We start from the raw sequence: 15942 nt of genomic DNA on the forward strand, positions 1-15942 counted from the left end.
GAAAGCTGAGAGCTTCAATTCTAATCTAATCTAATCTACAAAAGTGACCTGAAAAATTCTGTGTCTTCCCTGAAGGAAACCTTTTTCTTTTGTAGATGCAAGGTTATGATTTCTGAAAATGAAACTCAGGGTGTCATTGTGTGAATGGCTGAATTACAATACAAATTGGTTCATAGGTTCTCTTCTGTTAAAATTAGGGAATTAATTGGAAAGGAATGGAATCTTGAGATTTAGAACAGAGACTTCTGCACAGATCTCAATGAAGGTGGCGATGTTAATGACCTCAGTCCCCCAATTCTGCTGAGCCCTTTTTACTGGTAGAAGTGTTACCCAGTGGTGGGTTGTGGAACTCTTCAGTCTTTGTCTTCTCAAAGGAAAGAATTAAGTGGAGAGACTCTATGGGGAGCTAAAGTAGCAAATGTTTTCATTGAACAAAAAGCAACAGTACATTCCACAGACAGAGGAGTAGGCTGACCCAATGATGGGTGATAACACTGAATTTCTCATTGTGTTTTTCAAGGGAGTTTATTTGATCTCCCTTTCATCTTGATATTTTTGCTCCATGCTCATATTCTCCTTGGTTTCCTCCCCACCAACGTTTATGAGAGTTTGTGTTAGTCATTTTCCCATGACCACCTAAGTACAACCCACCGGGGTTGTGGGGGGTGGGCAAACCACAAAGCAAAATACTATAACAGCCTAATAGGTTACTAGTGAACAAGCTACATGCCCATGTTCCAAAGTTGGAAAAGTCCCTGTGGCCCTTATCTTCTATTTATCAGCCTGTGTTAAGTGCAAAAGTGGTTGGTCTAAAGGAGATGGGATAGTCTCTGGGTGGAAACCAGGTGGTCCTTGGCAATTGTTCATCTGTTACCCTCCTCTCTCCCCTCCTGTTCATGTCTGTATAACTGCTTACTGTAACAAAAACAGCACATCTATCCCTGCCTGCCTGTGTTATTTCCCCTTTACCTGAAGTAGAGGCCTTGGAAGGGACTGCTAATTCTCCTCAGGACCTACTCCCACCACTTCCTCTTTGGTTCTAGACCTGTATTAGATTCAAGCCTCAGTAGGCCCCAATAGATGAAGTACAAAGTGTGACCTGTGAAGATGTGTGATATACACTAAAGGAATGGCATTATATTTTCAATTTATCCAGAAAATTATTTGAGGAGTATGTGTGAGAATGAGTCGTAAGTGTGTGGAATCATGATGGTAGTGATGGTAATATAAAGTTGTATAATATAAGTATAATATAAGTTGTATAATATAAGTTGTATAATATAAAGTTGTATCAAATAAAGTTGAAATGCCATAACTGCCTTTGTATACCAAAGAGGAAAGAATCCAAAGCATTAGGGAGGTTTGGATGTTAGAGTGGATTTATCATACGAGACATGCTTGCCCACTTCAGAAGTGTCCAAAGTACACACCTTTCACCATGATTGTATGAAATAAATTTGTGAGGGGAGCCTCAGCTCTCTAGTTACTATTTCCTGTAGGTCTGATGTTACGCTGGAAACTGTCACCATCAAACAGGGATCCCTAATCTGGATAGGGATGATGAGATTCCTAGATAGCTGGGGCCAAGCTGTAGTGCTTAATTGCCAAAGACAAGGTAAGCCTGGTTAGTGTAATTGACAGCACTGTCAAATCAATAATCAGAGTAGCCTAACTTACAGAGACCTACAGCATTGGGTAATTGTGATTATGGGGTCCTAGAATCTGAAATAGATGGGTAGCTTATGAAATTCTTATTTGATCTGTCTGAGCAGGAGTGATCTAGGTTTAGTGAACAAAATCATCAAATGAGATATAATACCTTGATAAATGTGCAGAATGGAACCAGTTTATAGATGCAAATCCCCTTTGAAAGAATGGGAGGGCATGTTCCATTGAGGAAAACCTCTATTACATTGTAAATAATTTTACTGTTACTCTTTCTGCCTACCTTCCCCAAAGGGATATGTGATCATTAATCAGGGGTTTATGCAGTGAGAACAGAAAATTAATTAGACTTTTAGGGGGTTACTGAACACTGGCTCTGAACTAATTCTTGGAGATTTTAATGTGAGTCTACAGCACATAGAGTAGTGACTTATGGAGGTCAAGTCATCACTAGATATTGGGCACAGATCAATCTCCCTGTGGCTTAGTGGATCCACAAAACTCACTCTTTGGTTATTTCCCCCAGATCCAGAATGCATAATTGGAATAAACACACTCAGCTATGGACATAATGATTTCCTGACCTACGTAGCAAGGGAGATTATAGGAAGATAGTCTAAGTAGAAGGCCCTATTACTGTGTCTACCTACAAGTAGTCAACTAAAAAAATACAACATTCCTAGATGGATTGCCAACTGTAGTGTACTGTCAAAGACTTGAAACATGACAAATTAGTGGTTCTTATCACATTCCCATTCCGCTTGCCTACTTGGCTGGTACAGAAGGCAGATGAGTCTTGGATAACAGTAGATCTTGTAAGTTCAATCAGGTGATGACTCCAAGTGCAGCTCCTATTCTAAATGTAGTGTTATTATTTGAACAAATTAGCACATACCCCAAACTTAGTATGGCATTAATAATCTGGAAAATACTTTTTTCCCTCTAAACATTTGACCCTTGAACAATGCAATGTTTGGGGCCCTGAACCCCTATGCAGTTAAAATTGTTCATGTAACATTTGAATTCCCCAAAACATAACTTCTAATAGTGTGTTTACCAGAAAACTTACAGATAACATAAGGAGCTGATTAACACATATTTTGTATATGTATTATATACTGTATTCTTACAGTAAAATAAGCTAAATAAAAGAAAATGTCATTAAGATTATAACAAGAAAGAAAAATATATTTACAGTACTGTATTGCATTTGTTGGGATTTTTTTTAATCCATAAATAAGTGAACACATACCATTCAAACCTGTGTTGTTCAAGGGTGACCTGTAGTTGTTAGTAAAGACCACCAGAAGTAGTTACTTTGAGCTGGTAAATCCAGCAATATAATTCACTGTCTTAACTCAAGAATATATCAAATCTCCATACCTATGTCATAATTTAGTCAGGGACCTTGACTATCTTTCTCTTCCAAAAGACATCATGCTGGTCCATTAAGTTGATAGTATTGTGCTGATTGGACCTTGTAACAGAAAGTAATACCTACAATAGACACTTTGCTAAGAAACATGTACCAGAGAAGAACAGGAAATCTCACAAAAATTCAGCCACCTTCTACCTCAGTGAAATGGAAAACAGTCACTAAAAATCCTCCCAATGTACAAAACTGTGAGCAGTACATCTGCTGTTCACTTTATTTAAAAGGAGAAATGGTCAGAGGTAGTAGTCTATAGCAGTTGGTAAATTGTGGTCAGTGGTTTGACAGGATAGTCTGGAACTTGGAAGAAACACAACTAGAAAATCAGAGATGAGGAGGTCTGGGGATAAGAAATGTGGATGCAACTCTCCATATCAGCACAGAATATGAAGATATTAGTTCATATTATTAACTTCATAATATGAAAATATTAGCTCATGTGAATGCCTATTGAAGGGTAACTTTAGCAAAGAAGGATTTTACTACTCAGGTGGTTAAGTTGCCCTATTCTTTAGATAACTTAGGCTCCTTTACCAGTCATGCTTCACATTTCCAATGGACTCATGAGCAAAATGGCAATGGTGGCAGGGATGGAGCTATTGATAGATTTTATAATATGTCAGCTTTACCAGGCTGAACATTTCTCAGAATTCCACGTGTTGTATATTTCCGGTTAGGATGGTATACGAGGAAGATTCTACCAAGATTTTGGAGGTGGAATGAAGGCAGCAGGCATATTGTAACATAAACACATTATTGCTTCTCTGTTGACTTAATTCAGGATGAAGCAGCAGCTGAGGTAGTTATGTGTGTATAACTCCAGGACAAGGAGGTCTGGCTTCTACAGTATACTATTACCACTAAACTCAGAGGCATTAAAAATGGACATAGGTTTCAGTCTATTCTGTTGGCTTCAAGTTTGTGTTCATAAGATTCCAAACTTCTCATGATCTTCCCTTTCTGCCTGTCCTGCAGGTTTCAAACATTTGCATCAGATACAGAGAAGACATTACAAGAATTGTTAGCCCCCATCATTATGTAAACCAAATCCTTATAAATATCTATCTATCTACCATCTATCATCATCTATATATCTATTTCTATCTCTATTGATCACCATCTATATTGCTACTAGTTCTACTTTTCATGTTGAAACCTGACTTAAATAGGAGTTGTTTGGAAACCAGGTCCTTTCCTCTGTGCAGTGTCCTTGATTTGTTCTGAGCCTATCTGTACCGTTTTCCCCCAGGGACTACATACAGTGAGTATATTACTCACACATTTAAAAAAAATCATCAGTGTTTTATGGTGTTTTGACATCTTGAGGCTTTGCTGTCCTGGGAGAGACTGCGCCTCCCAGGACAAGCTAATTCCTCTAGATAACATATGACTCCTCTCACACAACAACCAACCAGCCTAGAGCCCATACCATCCAACTTCCTCCTTAATGGAGCTCTCAGTTTGACCCACTATCCCCTTGCCCTAATACCACCTCAGGAACAGGTACCAGGCAATTAGGGAAAGTCCCCACAGCCAGGAGCCTGCTGACATTATTCAAATTAACCAACTTTAGTCAGCTTACTCTATTCTGCTTTGTCTTTTCACAGTAATCCCAATAAAGATTTGTACCCATGTGTTTCTCTTACTCTTGCCTTCTGACCAACCCTAGTGCATCCTTATGTAGCCCTGTATGGCACATCATGCCACCTTTTCTTGGGGGTTGTGAGTAAAAAAACTCTTCATTCAAAATTAGTTATCTATCTCCATGTCTGTCATCTCACCATACCTGTCTCAAACTAACTCTAGTGCTTTATTAAAACAGGGCAAAATTGTGGTCAAAATGGAAGGGAATCCACCCAGACAGATTTTTATGACACTCAAAGTGCTGCTATCTATTAAGCATATTTCATTCACTAACTTTCCATTTACATGTGAATATAGCAACTTACCTGGTAATTTCTCTAACCAGCCCATGACTGGTTAGAGAAATGTCAATGTTTGGGAGAAATGTTGTTTTTATCATAAATTCATAGAACTACATTTTGAGAGGAAAAATTCCATTTATGTGGGACTTCCCAATGATTGCAATTAAGTTGCAAAAATCATATTGAAAATACTGATTTTCAGTCAAGCATTCAGCCTTTACATCTTTTGGTCGTCATGGCTACCATAACAGAACATACATCCAATTGTTGTATTGATGATGTCATTCATGACAAAGTAAAGACATTGGAAGAGTCATACCTGCAGGTTCAGTTTCTATGCAAAACGTGTAGAGGAAAGATGTTTTTTAGTAAACTGTGCTTATTTCCTTTCCTCCCACCATTGGAAGTTAAAACTAAGTTTTATAATTCAGAGAAGAGTGACTTATTTCTTGAAGTCCAAATTCAGAATATTTCATCTTCAACTGTCTTTATACAAAAAGTTTCATTAAACCCACCTGAAATGTACACTGGGGAAGAATTAAATACCATCAATCAGGCTGGTGAAGATGAGTGTACCTTTGGAACAAGAACATTTTTACAGTCAATGGAAGAACGCCAGTATTTGTACTACCTTAAGCTTAAACAGGAATTTTCAGAGAAAGCTGGTATCATTAAGGGACTAACAGAAATGGGAAAATTGGATATAATATGGAAGAGAAATCTAGGTGAAATGGCAATGCTACAGACAATCCAGCTTGAAAGAAAAGCTCCAGTTTATGGAAACATGAAGCTGTCTTTAGAAAAAATCCCGGATACTGTAATTATAGAAGAGCCTTTTCATATTATCTGTAAGATAATGAACTGTAGTGGTAGGAAAATGAAACTGGTTTTGAAGACCTATGATACAGATTCTATTCGTTGGTGTGGAAATTCAGGAAGGTATCTTGGACAGCTGCCCCCAGGTTCATCTCTCTGCTTCACCCTGACACTACTGTCCTTGAAACTGGGCCTGCAAGTTATCTCTAGCATAAAGATAACAGACAAAGTATTAAAAAAAACATATGTCTGTGATGACCTTGCAAAGGTCTGTGTAATACCATCCATGGTTAAAATGAAAAACTGAAGAAAATCTCTAGTGTTATGCTTTCCCTAGAGAAGTTTTACATACATTTGTCAGCATCAAAATGATAAACTAAGAGCAAACATATGGATTATTTTCATTTAATTCTTTGGAGACTGTGAATGCCTGTGAAATTAACCATTTGTTGATTTCAGAAAGAGCAATCTATTGATTTCATCTTCAATTAAGTAGTCTCTAACATTTCTTGTTTTAGTAAAGCTGGCATTGAAAATATAAAATCTTAGTGGTATATTGATATTGATAATTTAAATAATTATTATGGCTTATTTGTCAAGATTTCAACCTACCCTATTTTATTTTTTCCTCTCCTTTTGGGTCAATAGAGAAGTAACTATCAATGATAATGCTTAGTATAATTCAGAATGACTCTCATTATTTAAACATTTTGACATTTGCTACTTAATGGGTATTGAGGAAGTCATGTGCTGTGAAGAGCACTGGGTGTTATACGTAACTAATGAATCATTGAACACTACATCAAAAACTAATGATACGGTGACTAACTGAACATAATTTAAAAAAAATAAAAAGATAATCTTTTAAAATTGTATTCCAAATTATCAGAGCTTACATTTATGTGACATGCTGAACTGGTTCTTTTTCTTTTACTTGTCTTAGTAAGATTTTATGAACTGTTATCATCAGTTGTTATTCCTGAAGGGCCCTTGTGAATACTACTTAGATTAGGCAGTTTGTTCTTACACTTAAAATGTGCCACTTCTTTCTTAAGTAGATTTAGTAGATTTTCAAATTTAGGGATGATATCTGGAACTCTGAACAAAAATGGCCACTTCAGTAAGGGCAAGAACAAGGATTTTCTCCCCCCTCTGTCACCCACAAAACACAGATCTAAAGAGTTAGATCCAGTCAAGTTTGATATGATAAAGAGGTGTGTAATAAAAAAAAATTGTATTGCTATCTTTAAAAAAATTATCCTTTCTTCTATTCAAATATCAGTTTTTTATTTATAAAAGTAAAGTAATCTCAGACATTAGCTAATCATTAACTTTTGAAAATATAAGATCCATTTATTTACCCCAAAGATACAGATGTAGTGAAAAGAAGGGCCACATTCACTGCAATGTTTATAGCAGCAGTGTCCACAATAGCCAAACTGGAAGGAGCCAAGATGCCCTTCAATAGATGAGTGGATAAAGAAGATGTGGCTCATATATACAATGGAATATTACTCAGCCATCAGAAAGGATGAATACCCATCATTTGCATTGACATGGATGGGACTGGAGGGGATTATGCTACATGAAATAAGTCAAATAGAGAAAGACAATTATCATATGGTTTCACTTATATGTGAAACATAAGGAATAGCATGGAGAAGGTTTTAGCAGGGAGGGGGTGGGTGGATGAGTTAGCCCAGTGATGGTTATTAAGGAGGGCATGTATTGCATGGAGCACTGGGTGTTATATGCAAGCAATGAATCATGAAACACTACATCAAAAACTAACAATGTACTATATGGTGATGAACATAATAAAATAAAAATAAATAAAAGGCAAGATATAAAACAGGGTCTAAGTGGAAAGGTTGAAAGATGGCAGTGGAGTAGGAGGACCCTAGGCTCACCTCACTCCATGAACACAACTAGATAACTACCAAATCATTGAAAATACCCCAGAAATTGACCTGAAGAGTGACACAAGAAACTACATAAATAAAAATAGAGAAAAGACCACATTGAAGAAGGTAGTAATTGTGAAGACTCAGTTTGGGAGAAGAACAGATCATTCTATTGTGGTGGGGAGGGAGCCATGGTTGTGTAGAAGGGTGAGAGACAGACAAGCATACCGAGGAGGACATGGGGAAAACAAATCACTATAGCAACTGGCTTGGAAAGTCAGAAGAGCTGAATTTTGTGAGTTCTTGCAAACAGGGGGCTTAAACCTGGAGTTTTAAAGGTCAGTGGGCTTGGGTGTGATAAAGCCCACAGGCAATTGTGTTGTTCTTGGAGAGAAAGGCAACCTGTGAACACAAAGCATGAAAATAGTTATCTGAAGAGCAACTGGAACACACAGTAGCAAGGTTATTCACTCTTCTGGGAACACACTTCAGAGAGATAACATTCATGGAACAAAGAAACTGACAATTTCCCTCCGACCCATAGCATCAACACAAGATCACCTACAGGAACAGCACCAATACTTGCTACCTAACTTGTTTACACCAAGCCCTGTACCCCATGCTCTGGTGGAACTGACCCTCTTTTTAATGCTTGCCTCAGTCCCAGTGAAGCAGGCTTCCTATCCCAGAATACCACCTGCTCACACCACATCTCCCAAGACAGGAGTAATGTAGAGCCTCAGTTCCCACAGCAGTGCTGATAGGTCTCATTTCACAAGCAGACCTGAGCACACCCAGTTAAAACATGTCACACTCAGTCCAGGGACCAAACACTGCTCACAATAGACAGAGCCTGTTACAGACAACTGGCCTGAAAGATAAGGTAGCCAGAACAAAAGAGTAGAGCACATGCAACACACATTGGTGATACTCCCAGAAGTGTCAGGCCCTGGGGAATGGGACATTATACAAAAGGACACTGTAGAGCCTCTCCTTCATAAGGCCATTACTATCAAGAACCAGAGATATAAGTGACAAACAGAAAAACAGAAAAATGCACCAAGGCTTAGAAAAACGAGAACACAGAAATTTATCCCAAATGAAAGAACAATACAAGGCCACAGCCAGAGATCTAAGTAGAAAGTATATAAGCAATATGCTTAATAGAGAATTTAAAGTAATGATCATAAGAATACTCACTGGACTTGAGAAAAGAGCAGAAGACACGAGGGAGAACCTTAACACAGAAGTAATGAATAACATGGCATAAATGAAGGGCTAGATATAGGAAATGAGACTTAAAAACAAAACAAAAGGTGGGGTTATGGACATTGGGGAGGGTATGTGTTTTGGTGAGTGCTGTGAAGTGTGTAAACCTGGCGATTCACAGACCTGTATGCCTGGGGATAAAAATATATGTTTATAAAAAATAAAAAAAATTATAAAAAAAAGAAACAAAGCAGTTTGCACTAATGATAATAGTAAAAAAATAAAAAAAGAAATGAGAAACACACTTGATGAATGAACATTAGGCTGGAAGAAGTAGAGAAATAAATTAATGACCTGGAAGAGAGAGTAAAGGAAAATAATCAAACTGAACAAAAGAGAGAAAAAATAATTAGCAAAATAAGAATAGACAGGGAACTCAGTGACTCCATTAAATGTGTTAGCATTTGTATTACAGAAATCCCAGAAGAAGAAGAAGAAAAAAAAAAAAAGAGGCAGAAAATTTATTTGAATAAATAATAGCTGAGCACTTCCCTAATCTGGAGAAGGACACTGACATACAGATCCAGGAGGTACAGAGAACACTCATCAAAATATATAAAACCAGGCCAACACCAAGACATATTGTAATTAAATTTGCAAAATATAGTGATAAAGAAAAAGTCTTAAGCAACAAGAAAAAATAAGTCCTTAACTTATAAAAGAAAATTTGTAAGACTAGCTGGAGATTTTTAGACAAAAGTGTTGCAAGCCAGAAGGCAATGGCATGATATATTCAAAGTGTTGAAAGGGAAAAATCTGCCGCCAAGAATATTCTATCCAGGAACGCTCTCATTCAGAATAGAAGGAGAGATAAAGAGCTTCCCAGACAAACAAAACTATGGAAGATCATGACCACTAAACCAACCCTGTAAAAAATATTAGAAGGGAAACTTTGAGTTGCAAGGAGAGACCAAAAGAGACAAAGACAAGAAAGGATCGGAGAAAATCTCCAGAAATGACAAAAGAATAATAAAATGGCAATATCTATCAATAATTATATGGAATGTAAATGAAAGAAATGCTTCAATCAAAAGACATAGGGTATCAGAATGGAATTAAAAAAAAAAACAAGCCCCATGTACATGCAGCCTACAACAGTCTTATTTTAGATCCAAAGACAAGCACAGACCAAAAGTGAGAGGATGGAGAAACACTTATCATGCAAATGGATGTTAAAAGAAAGACAGATTACCAATACTTATATCAGACAAACTAGACTTTAAAACAAGACTGTAAAAAGAGAAAAAGGTGGGCATGTATAGTCATAAAGGGGACAATCCATCAAGAAGTGTAACAATTATAAACATTTATATATCCAACATGGGATCACCTCAATAGATGCAAAAAAAATGACATACAATGTCCTTATGTATTAATAACCCTCAAAAAAATTGGGAGGCACAAATAAATGAAAGCTATGTTTATGGATCAGAAAAAAAATTTTAATTTTTTTTATTTAATTTAATTTCTTTTCAGTGTAACGGAATTCATTGTTTATGCACCACACCCAATGCTCCATGCAATACATGCCCTCCATAATACCCACCAACCTCCCACCCCCGCCACTTCAAAACCCTCAGATCGTTTTTCAGAGTCCATAGTCTCTCATGGTTCATCTCCCCCTCCAATTTCTCTCAACTCCCTTCTCCTCTCCATCTCCCATGTCCTCCCTGTTATTTCTTATGCTCCACAAATAAGTGAAACCATATGATAATTGACTCTCTCTGCTTGACTTATTTCACTCAGCATAATCTCTTCCAATCCCATCCATGTTGCTATAAAAGTTAGGTATTCATCCTTTCTGATGGAGGCATAATACTCCATAGCGTATATGGACCACATCTTCCTTATGCATTTGTCCATTGAAGGGCATCTTGGTTCTTTCCACAGTTTGGCGACCATGGCCATTGCTGCTATGAACATTGGGGTACAGATGGCCCTTCTTTTCACGACATCTGTATCTTTGGGGAAAATACCTAGTACAATTGCAGGGTCAGAGGGAACCTCTATTTTTAATTTCTTAAGGAATCTCCACACTGTTCAAATTGGCTGCACCAACTTGCATTCCCACCAACAGTGTAAGAGGCTTCCCCTTTCTCCACATCCTCTCCAGCACACGTTGTTTCCTGTCTTGTTAATTTTGGCCATTCTAACTGGTGTAAGGTGGTATCTTAATGTGGTTTTAATTTGAATCTCCCTGATGGTTAGTGATGATGAACATTTTTTCATGTGTCTGATAGCCATTTGTATGTCTTCATTGGCGAAGTGTCTGTCCATATCATCTGCCCATTTTTTGATATGATTGTTTTGTGTGTGTTGAGTTTGTGGAGTTCATTATAGATCCTGGATATCAACCTTTTGTCTGTACTGTCATTTGCAAATATCTTCTCCCATTCCGTGGGTTGCCTCTTTGTTTTCTTGACTGTTTCCTTTTCTGTGCAGAAGCTTTTGATCTTGATGAAGTCCCAAAAGTTCATCTTCACTTTTGTTTCCATTGCCTTTGGAGACATGTCTTGAAAGAAGTTGCTGTGGCTGATATGGAAGAGGTTACTGCCTAAGTTCTCCTCTAGGATTCTGGTGGATTCCTGTCTCACGTTGAGGTCTTTTATCCATTTTGAGTTTATCTTTGTGTATGGTGTAAGAGAATGGTTGAATTTCATTCTTCTACATATAGCTGTCCAATTTTCCCAGCACCATTTATTGAAGAGACTGTCTTTTCCCACGGTATATTATTTCCTGCTTTGTCAAAGTCTATTTGACCATAGATCTGAGGGTCCATATCTTGGGTGCTCTACTCTGTTCCACTGGTCTATGTGTCTGTTTTTATGCCAGTACCATGCTGTCTTGGTGATTACAGTTTTGTAGCAAAGCTTGAAATCAGGCAACGTGATGCCGCTGGTTTTGTTTTTGTTTTTCAACATTTCCTTAGCTGTACAGGGTTTCTTCTGATTAATATTGATAAAATGTCATATCCTGTGGTATTTTTCATGGAAACAGAAAAAATAACAATCTTAAAATTTGTATCAAATCACAAAGGACCACATGTAGCCAAAATAATCTTGAGAAACAAGAAAAAAATCTTGATTGTGCAATAAAAATAGACACATAATACAATAAAATTATGAGAAACCAGAAATAAATTCACACAGATACAGTAAACAAATATTAGACAAGTGTTCCAAGAATAATTAATGAGAAAAGATATTCTCTTTCAAAACTGTTGCTAAAAAACCTGGGTAACCAGATGCAGAAAAACGAAATTGGACCCATATATTACACAACTTACAAAAAGAGACTGTAAATAGAATGAAGACATAAGTGTAATACCCAAGACTAAATCTAGTGTAAAAATAACAAAGGGAAGAAACTCCCTGACATTTGTCCTGGCAATAATTATTGGATATGACAAAAGCAAGAAAAACAAACATCAGCAGATGGTATAACATCAAAATCTAAAGGTTCTTTAGAGCCAAGAAAAGTATCAATACAATTGAAGGCAACATACAGAATGGGGAAAAATATGCAAACCACTTATCTGATACAGGATTAATATTCAAAATATAAAAGGAAATTATACAACTCAATGGTAAGAAAACAAATATTCCTACTAAAAAGATGTAAGCTCTGGGAATGTAGTGTATAGCATGGTGACTACAATTAACACTGCATTACTATATACTTCAAAGTTATTCATAGAGTAAATCTTAAAAAGTTTTCTGCACAAAAGTAAATGGTAATTATCTGAGATGCTGGACCTCTTAACTAATCTGATTGTGATAATCATTTCACAATGTATGCATGTATCATAACATAAAATTATATAACTTAAATTTACATGTGGTATTGTCAGTATCTCAAAAAAAAGCTAAAACAATATCTCAGTAATTTCTTCCAAGATGGATAATTAAGTAGAGTGAAGATAGAGTTCTTGAGTATGAAGCTGCATAAAATAGATTTTAAGTCCCACATTTCTGCCATGCTCCAGAGGTTAGAATCTTTGCTCTGTTACTTAGTAGACCTGTTAAACTGGCCTTGTTATATAGCTGTGTATTCCTCTGTTTGCTTTTAATGGATATAATAACTACCAAATGCACAGAATTTTTATAACTATTAAATAATTAATATTACAAAGTGCTTATAATTTTTTGAACACAATAAGGGCTATTTACCAAGGAAAATGAACACACTAATTTGAAAAGATATGTGCACCCTTATGTTGACTGTAGCATTATTAGTAATAGCCAAGATAAGGAAGCAACCTAAGTGTCCATCAATAGACAAGTGTGTAACAAAGAAGTTATACACACACACACACACACAGGGATATTACATAGCCATAAAAAAATTATGGGAGCTTGCCATTTGCAACAATGTGGATGAACCTACAGTGTATTATGCTAAGTGGAATAAGTCCAAGAAAGACAAATGCCATAGTATTTCACTCATATGTGGTATCTGAAAACCAAAACAAATCCAAAACAAATGAAAAAAAAAAAAAAAGCAGAATCAGACCAAAAATCAAGAGAACAAACATGGTTTCCAGAGGGACAAAGGTGGGTACATGGCAAAAAGAGTGAAGGGAAGTGGAAGATACAGGCTTTTGGTTATAGAATGAATAAGTCACAGGAATAAAAGACACAGCCTGCTGTGGGCTGCGCGCTGTTAATTGACCATGTCTTCTCACAAGACTTTCAGGATCAAGCGATTCCTGGCCAAGAAACAAAAGCAGAATCATCCCATTCCCCAGTGGATTCGGATGAAAACTGGTAATAAAATCAGGTACAACTCCAAGAGGAGGCACTGGAGGAGAACCAAGCTGGGTCTCTAAGGCGTCCCACATCACGCGATGACCCACCTAACTGGCACCACGTATTTAATTAAGCTACTTGAGGATCATGTGTTCTATTCCATCACCCTGTAAACACCTTTCTGCCTGGCCAATAGATACCATTTATCAGCGAAAGATTTTTCTGTTACTATAGCTCTGCACCAGTGGGTTGGTTTGGTAATAAACATGAGGCCTTTGAGCTGTAAAAAAAAAAAAAAAAGACAGCCTAGGAAATACAGTCAATAGTATTGCAATAATCAATAGTATTATAATGTTGTATGGTAATATTAGCTACACTTGTGGGGAGCATAGCATAACATATAGAGAACTTAAAACATTATGTTGTACAACTGAAAGTACTGTAACACTGTGTTAACTATAGTCAAATAAAAATAATTAATACATCAGTAAATAAACAAATGTTTACATAATACATAAGTATTACATAAATACATAAGCAAATAAAAATATAAACATGTACTCATAATTTTCATAAACCATGGAACTCACTTTAATTGTTGTAATAGAATATTTGTGTTATTGAAGTAGTTTTATTAATACTTGCTTTTTGTTTGATTTACTACAGTATACCATGATCCTCAGTCTGTTTCTAGTTTGACACCATCCTGTCCTTGTTATAATATATATGACTTTTCTTTTTTTTAAAGATTTTATTTATTTATTTGACAGACAGAGATTACAAGTAGGCAGAGAGGCAGTCAGAGAGAGGAGGAAGCAGGCTCCCTACTGAGCAGAGAGCCCGATGTGGGGCTCCATCTCAGGACCCTGGGATCATGACCTGAGCCGAAGGCAGAGGCTTTAACCCACTGAGCAACCCAGGAACCCTGACTTACTCAATTTATTTAAACTAAAAAAAAGTTCAACCACTTCTACCCCTTACTTACCCCTATGACATTTCTTTTAAGAAAAGCTTCTTCAGAGGTGCCTGGGTGGCTCAGTGGGTTAAAGCCTCTGCCTTCAGCTCAGGTCATGATCCCAGGGTTCTGGGATCGAGCCCTACTTTGGGCTCTCTGCTCAGCAGGGAGCCTGCTTCCTCCTTTCTCTCCCTGCCTGCCTCTCTGACTACTTGTAATCTCTGTCTCTCAAATAAGTAAAATCTTAAAAAAAAAAAAAAAAAAAAAAAAGCTTCTTCGGGGCACCTGAGCAGCTCAGTGGGTTAAGTCTCTGCCTTCAGCTCAGGTCATGATCTCAGGGTCCTGGGATCGAGCCCCACATCAGTCTCTCTGCCTGCTTCCCTTCTCTTTCTCTGCCTGCCTCTCTGCCTACTAGTGATCTTTCTCTGTCAAATAAATTTTAAAAAAAGAAATAAAAGCTTCTTTGCCACTTCACTACCAGCTGTGCCACCAGGATGAACTGCTGCATGGAATGTTCAGAGAACTTCTGCTTGTGCCACTTTAATTTCAGCTATCCTACAAAGACACCATTTGTGTAGAGTGCCCCCAAGACCCCCTGGCCTATGTCTACTTCAGCATCAGCTACCCCACCATGGCAGTTCCAGGGCAGAGAGCCCCAGGAAACCCACCCTGCACCCAACGCACATCCAGCAAAACAGCCAAGACCACCAGACTTGAATAGTCTACACAGGAGACATTCCTATACAAGGCTATTCCTTTAATATTAGAAGTAGCTGTTCCATGTAATTTCAGAAATAAATACAGAAATTCAAACAAATTGAGGAAACACAGGAACATGCTCCAAATGAAAGAATGAGAGGAAACATCAGACATCAATCTGAATGAACCAGAAATAAGCAATCTACATGACAAAGACTTCAAGATAACAGTCATAGAGATGCTAATCAGCCTTGAAAGAAAAGAGGATGAATTCAATGAGAGCCCCAACAAAGATATAAAAAATATAAAAAGCAGAGGAGGAGTCAAGATGGAGGAGAAGTAGCAGGCTGAGACTACATCAGGTAGCAGGAGATCAGCTAGATAGCTTATCAAACCATTTCAAACACCTACAAATCCAATGGGAGATTGAAGAGAAGAACAGCAATCCCAGAAACAGAAAATCAACCACTTTCTGAAAGGTAGGACTGGCAGAGAAGTGAATCCAAAATGATGGGAAGATAGACCACGG

At 37.3% G+C, this 15942-nt stretch overlaps 2 protein-coding genes across 2 annotated transcripts; both read left to right on the plus strand.

The window, feature by feature from the left end:
• The first annotated feature begins 5248 nt into the window (after positions 1-5248).
• LOC101690474 (trafficking protein particle complex subunit 13-like) lies at positions 5249-6409 on the plus strand. Its single transcript, XM_013050512.2, has one exon. The coding sequence runs from the start codon at positions 5258-5260 to the stop codon at positions 6143-6145; it is 888 nt and encodes a 295-aa protein (XP_012905966.1). The 5' UTR covers positions 5249-5257; the 3' UTR covers positions 6146-6409.
• Positions 6410-13655: 7246 nt separating this feature from the next.
• Positions 13656-13974, plus strand: LOC101689433 (60S ribosomal protein L39-like). Its single transcript, XM_045088022.1, has one exon. The coding sequence runs from the start codon at positions 13684-13686 to the stop codon at positions 13837-13839; it is 156 nt and encodes a 51-aa protein (XP_044943957.1). The 5' UTR covers positions 13656-13683; the 3' UTR covers positions 13840-13974.
• Positions 13975-15942: the final 1968 nt, after the last annotated feature.

Source organism: Mustela putorius, unplaced genomic scaffold, assembly GCF_011764305.1.
Source record: "Mustela putorius furo isolate JIRA1106 unplaced genomic scaffold, ASM1176430v1.1 tig00002131_pilon_pilon_pilon, whole genome shotgun sequence".
NCBI lineage: Eukaryota > Metazoa > Chordata > Mammalia > Carnivora > Mustelidae > Mustela > Mustela putorius.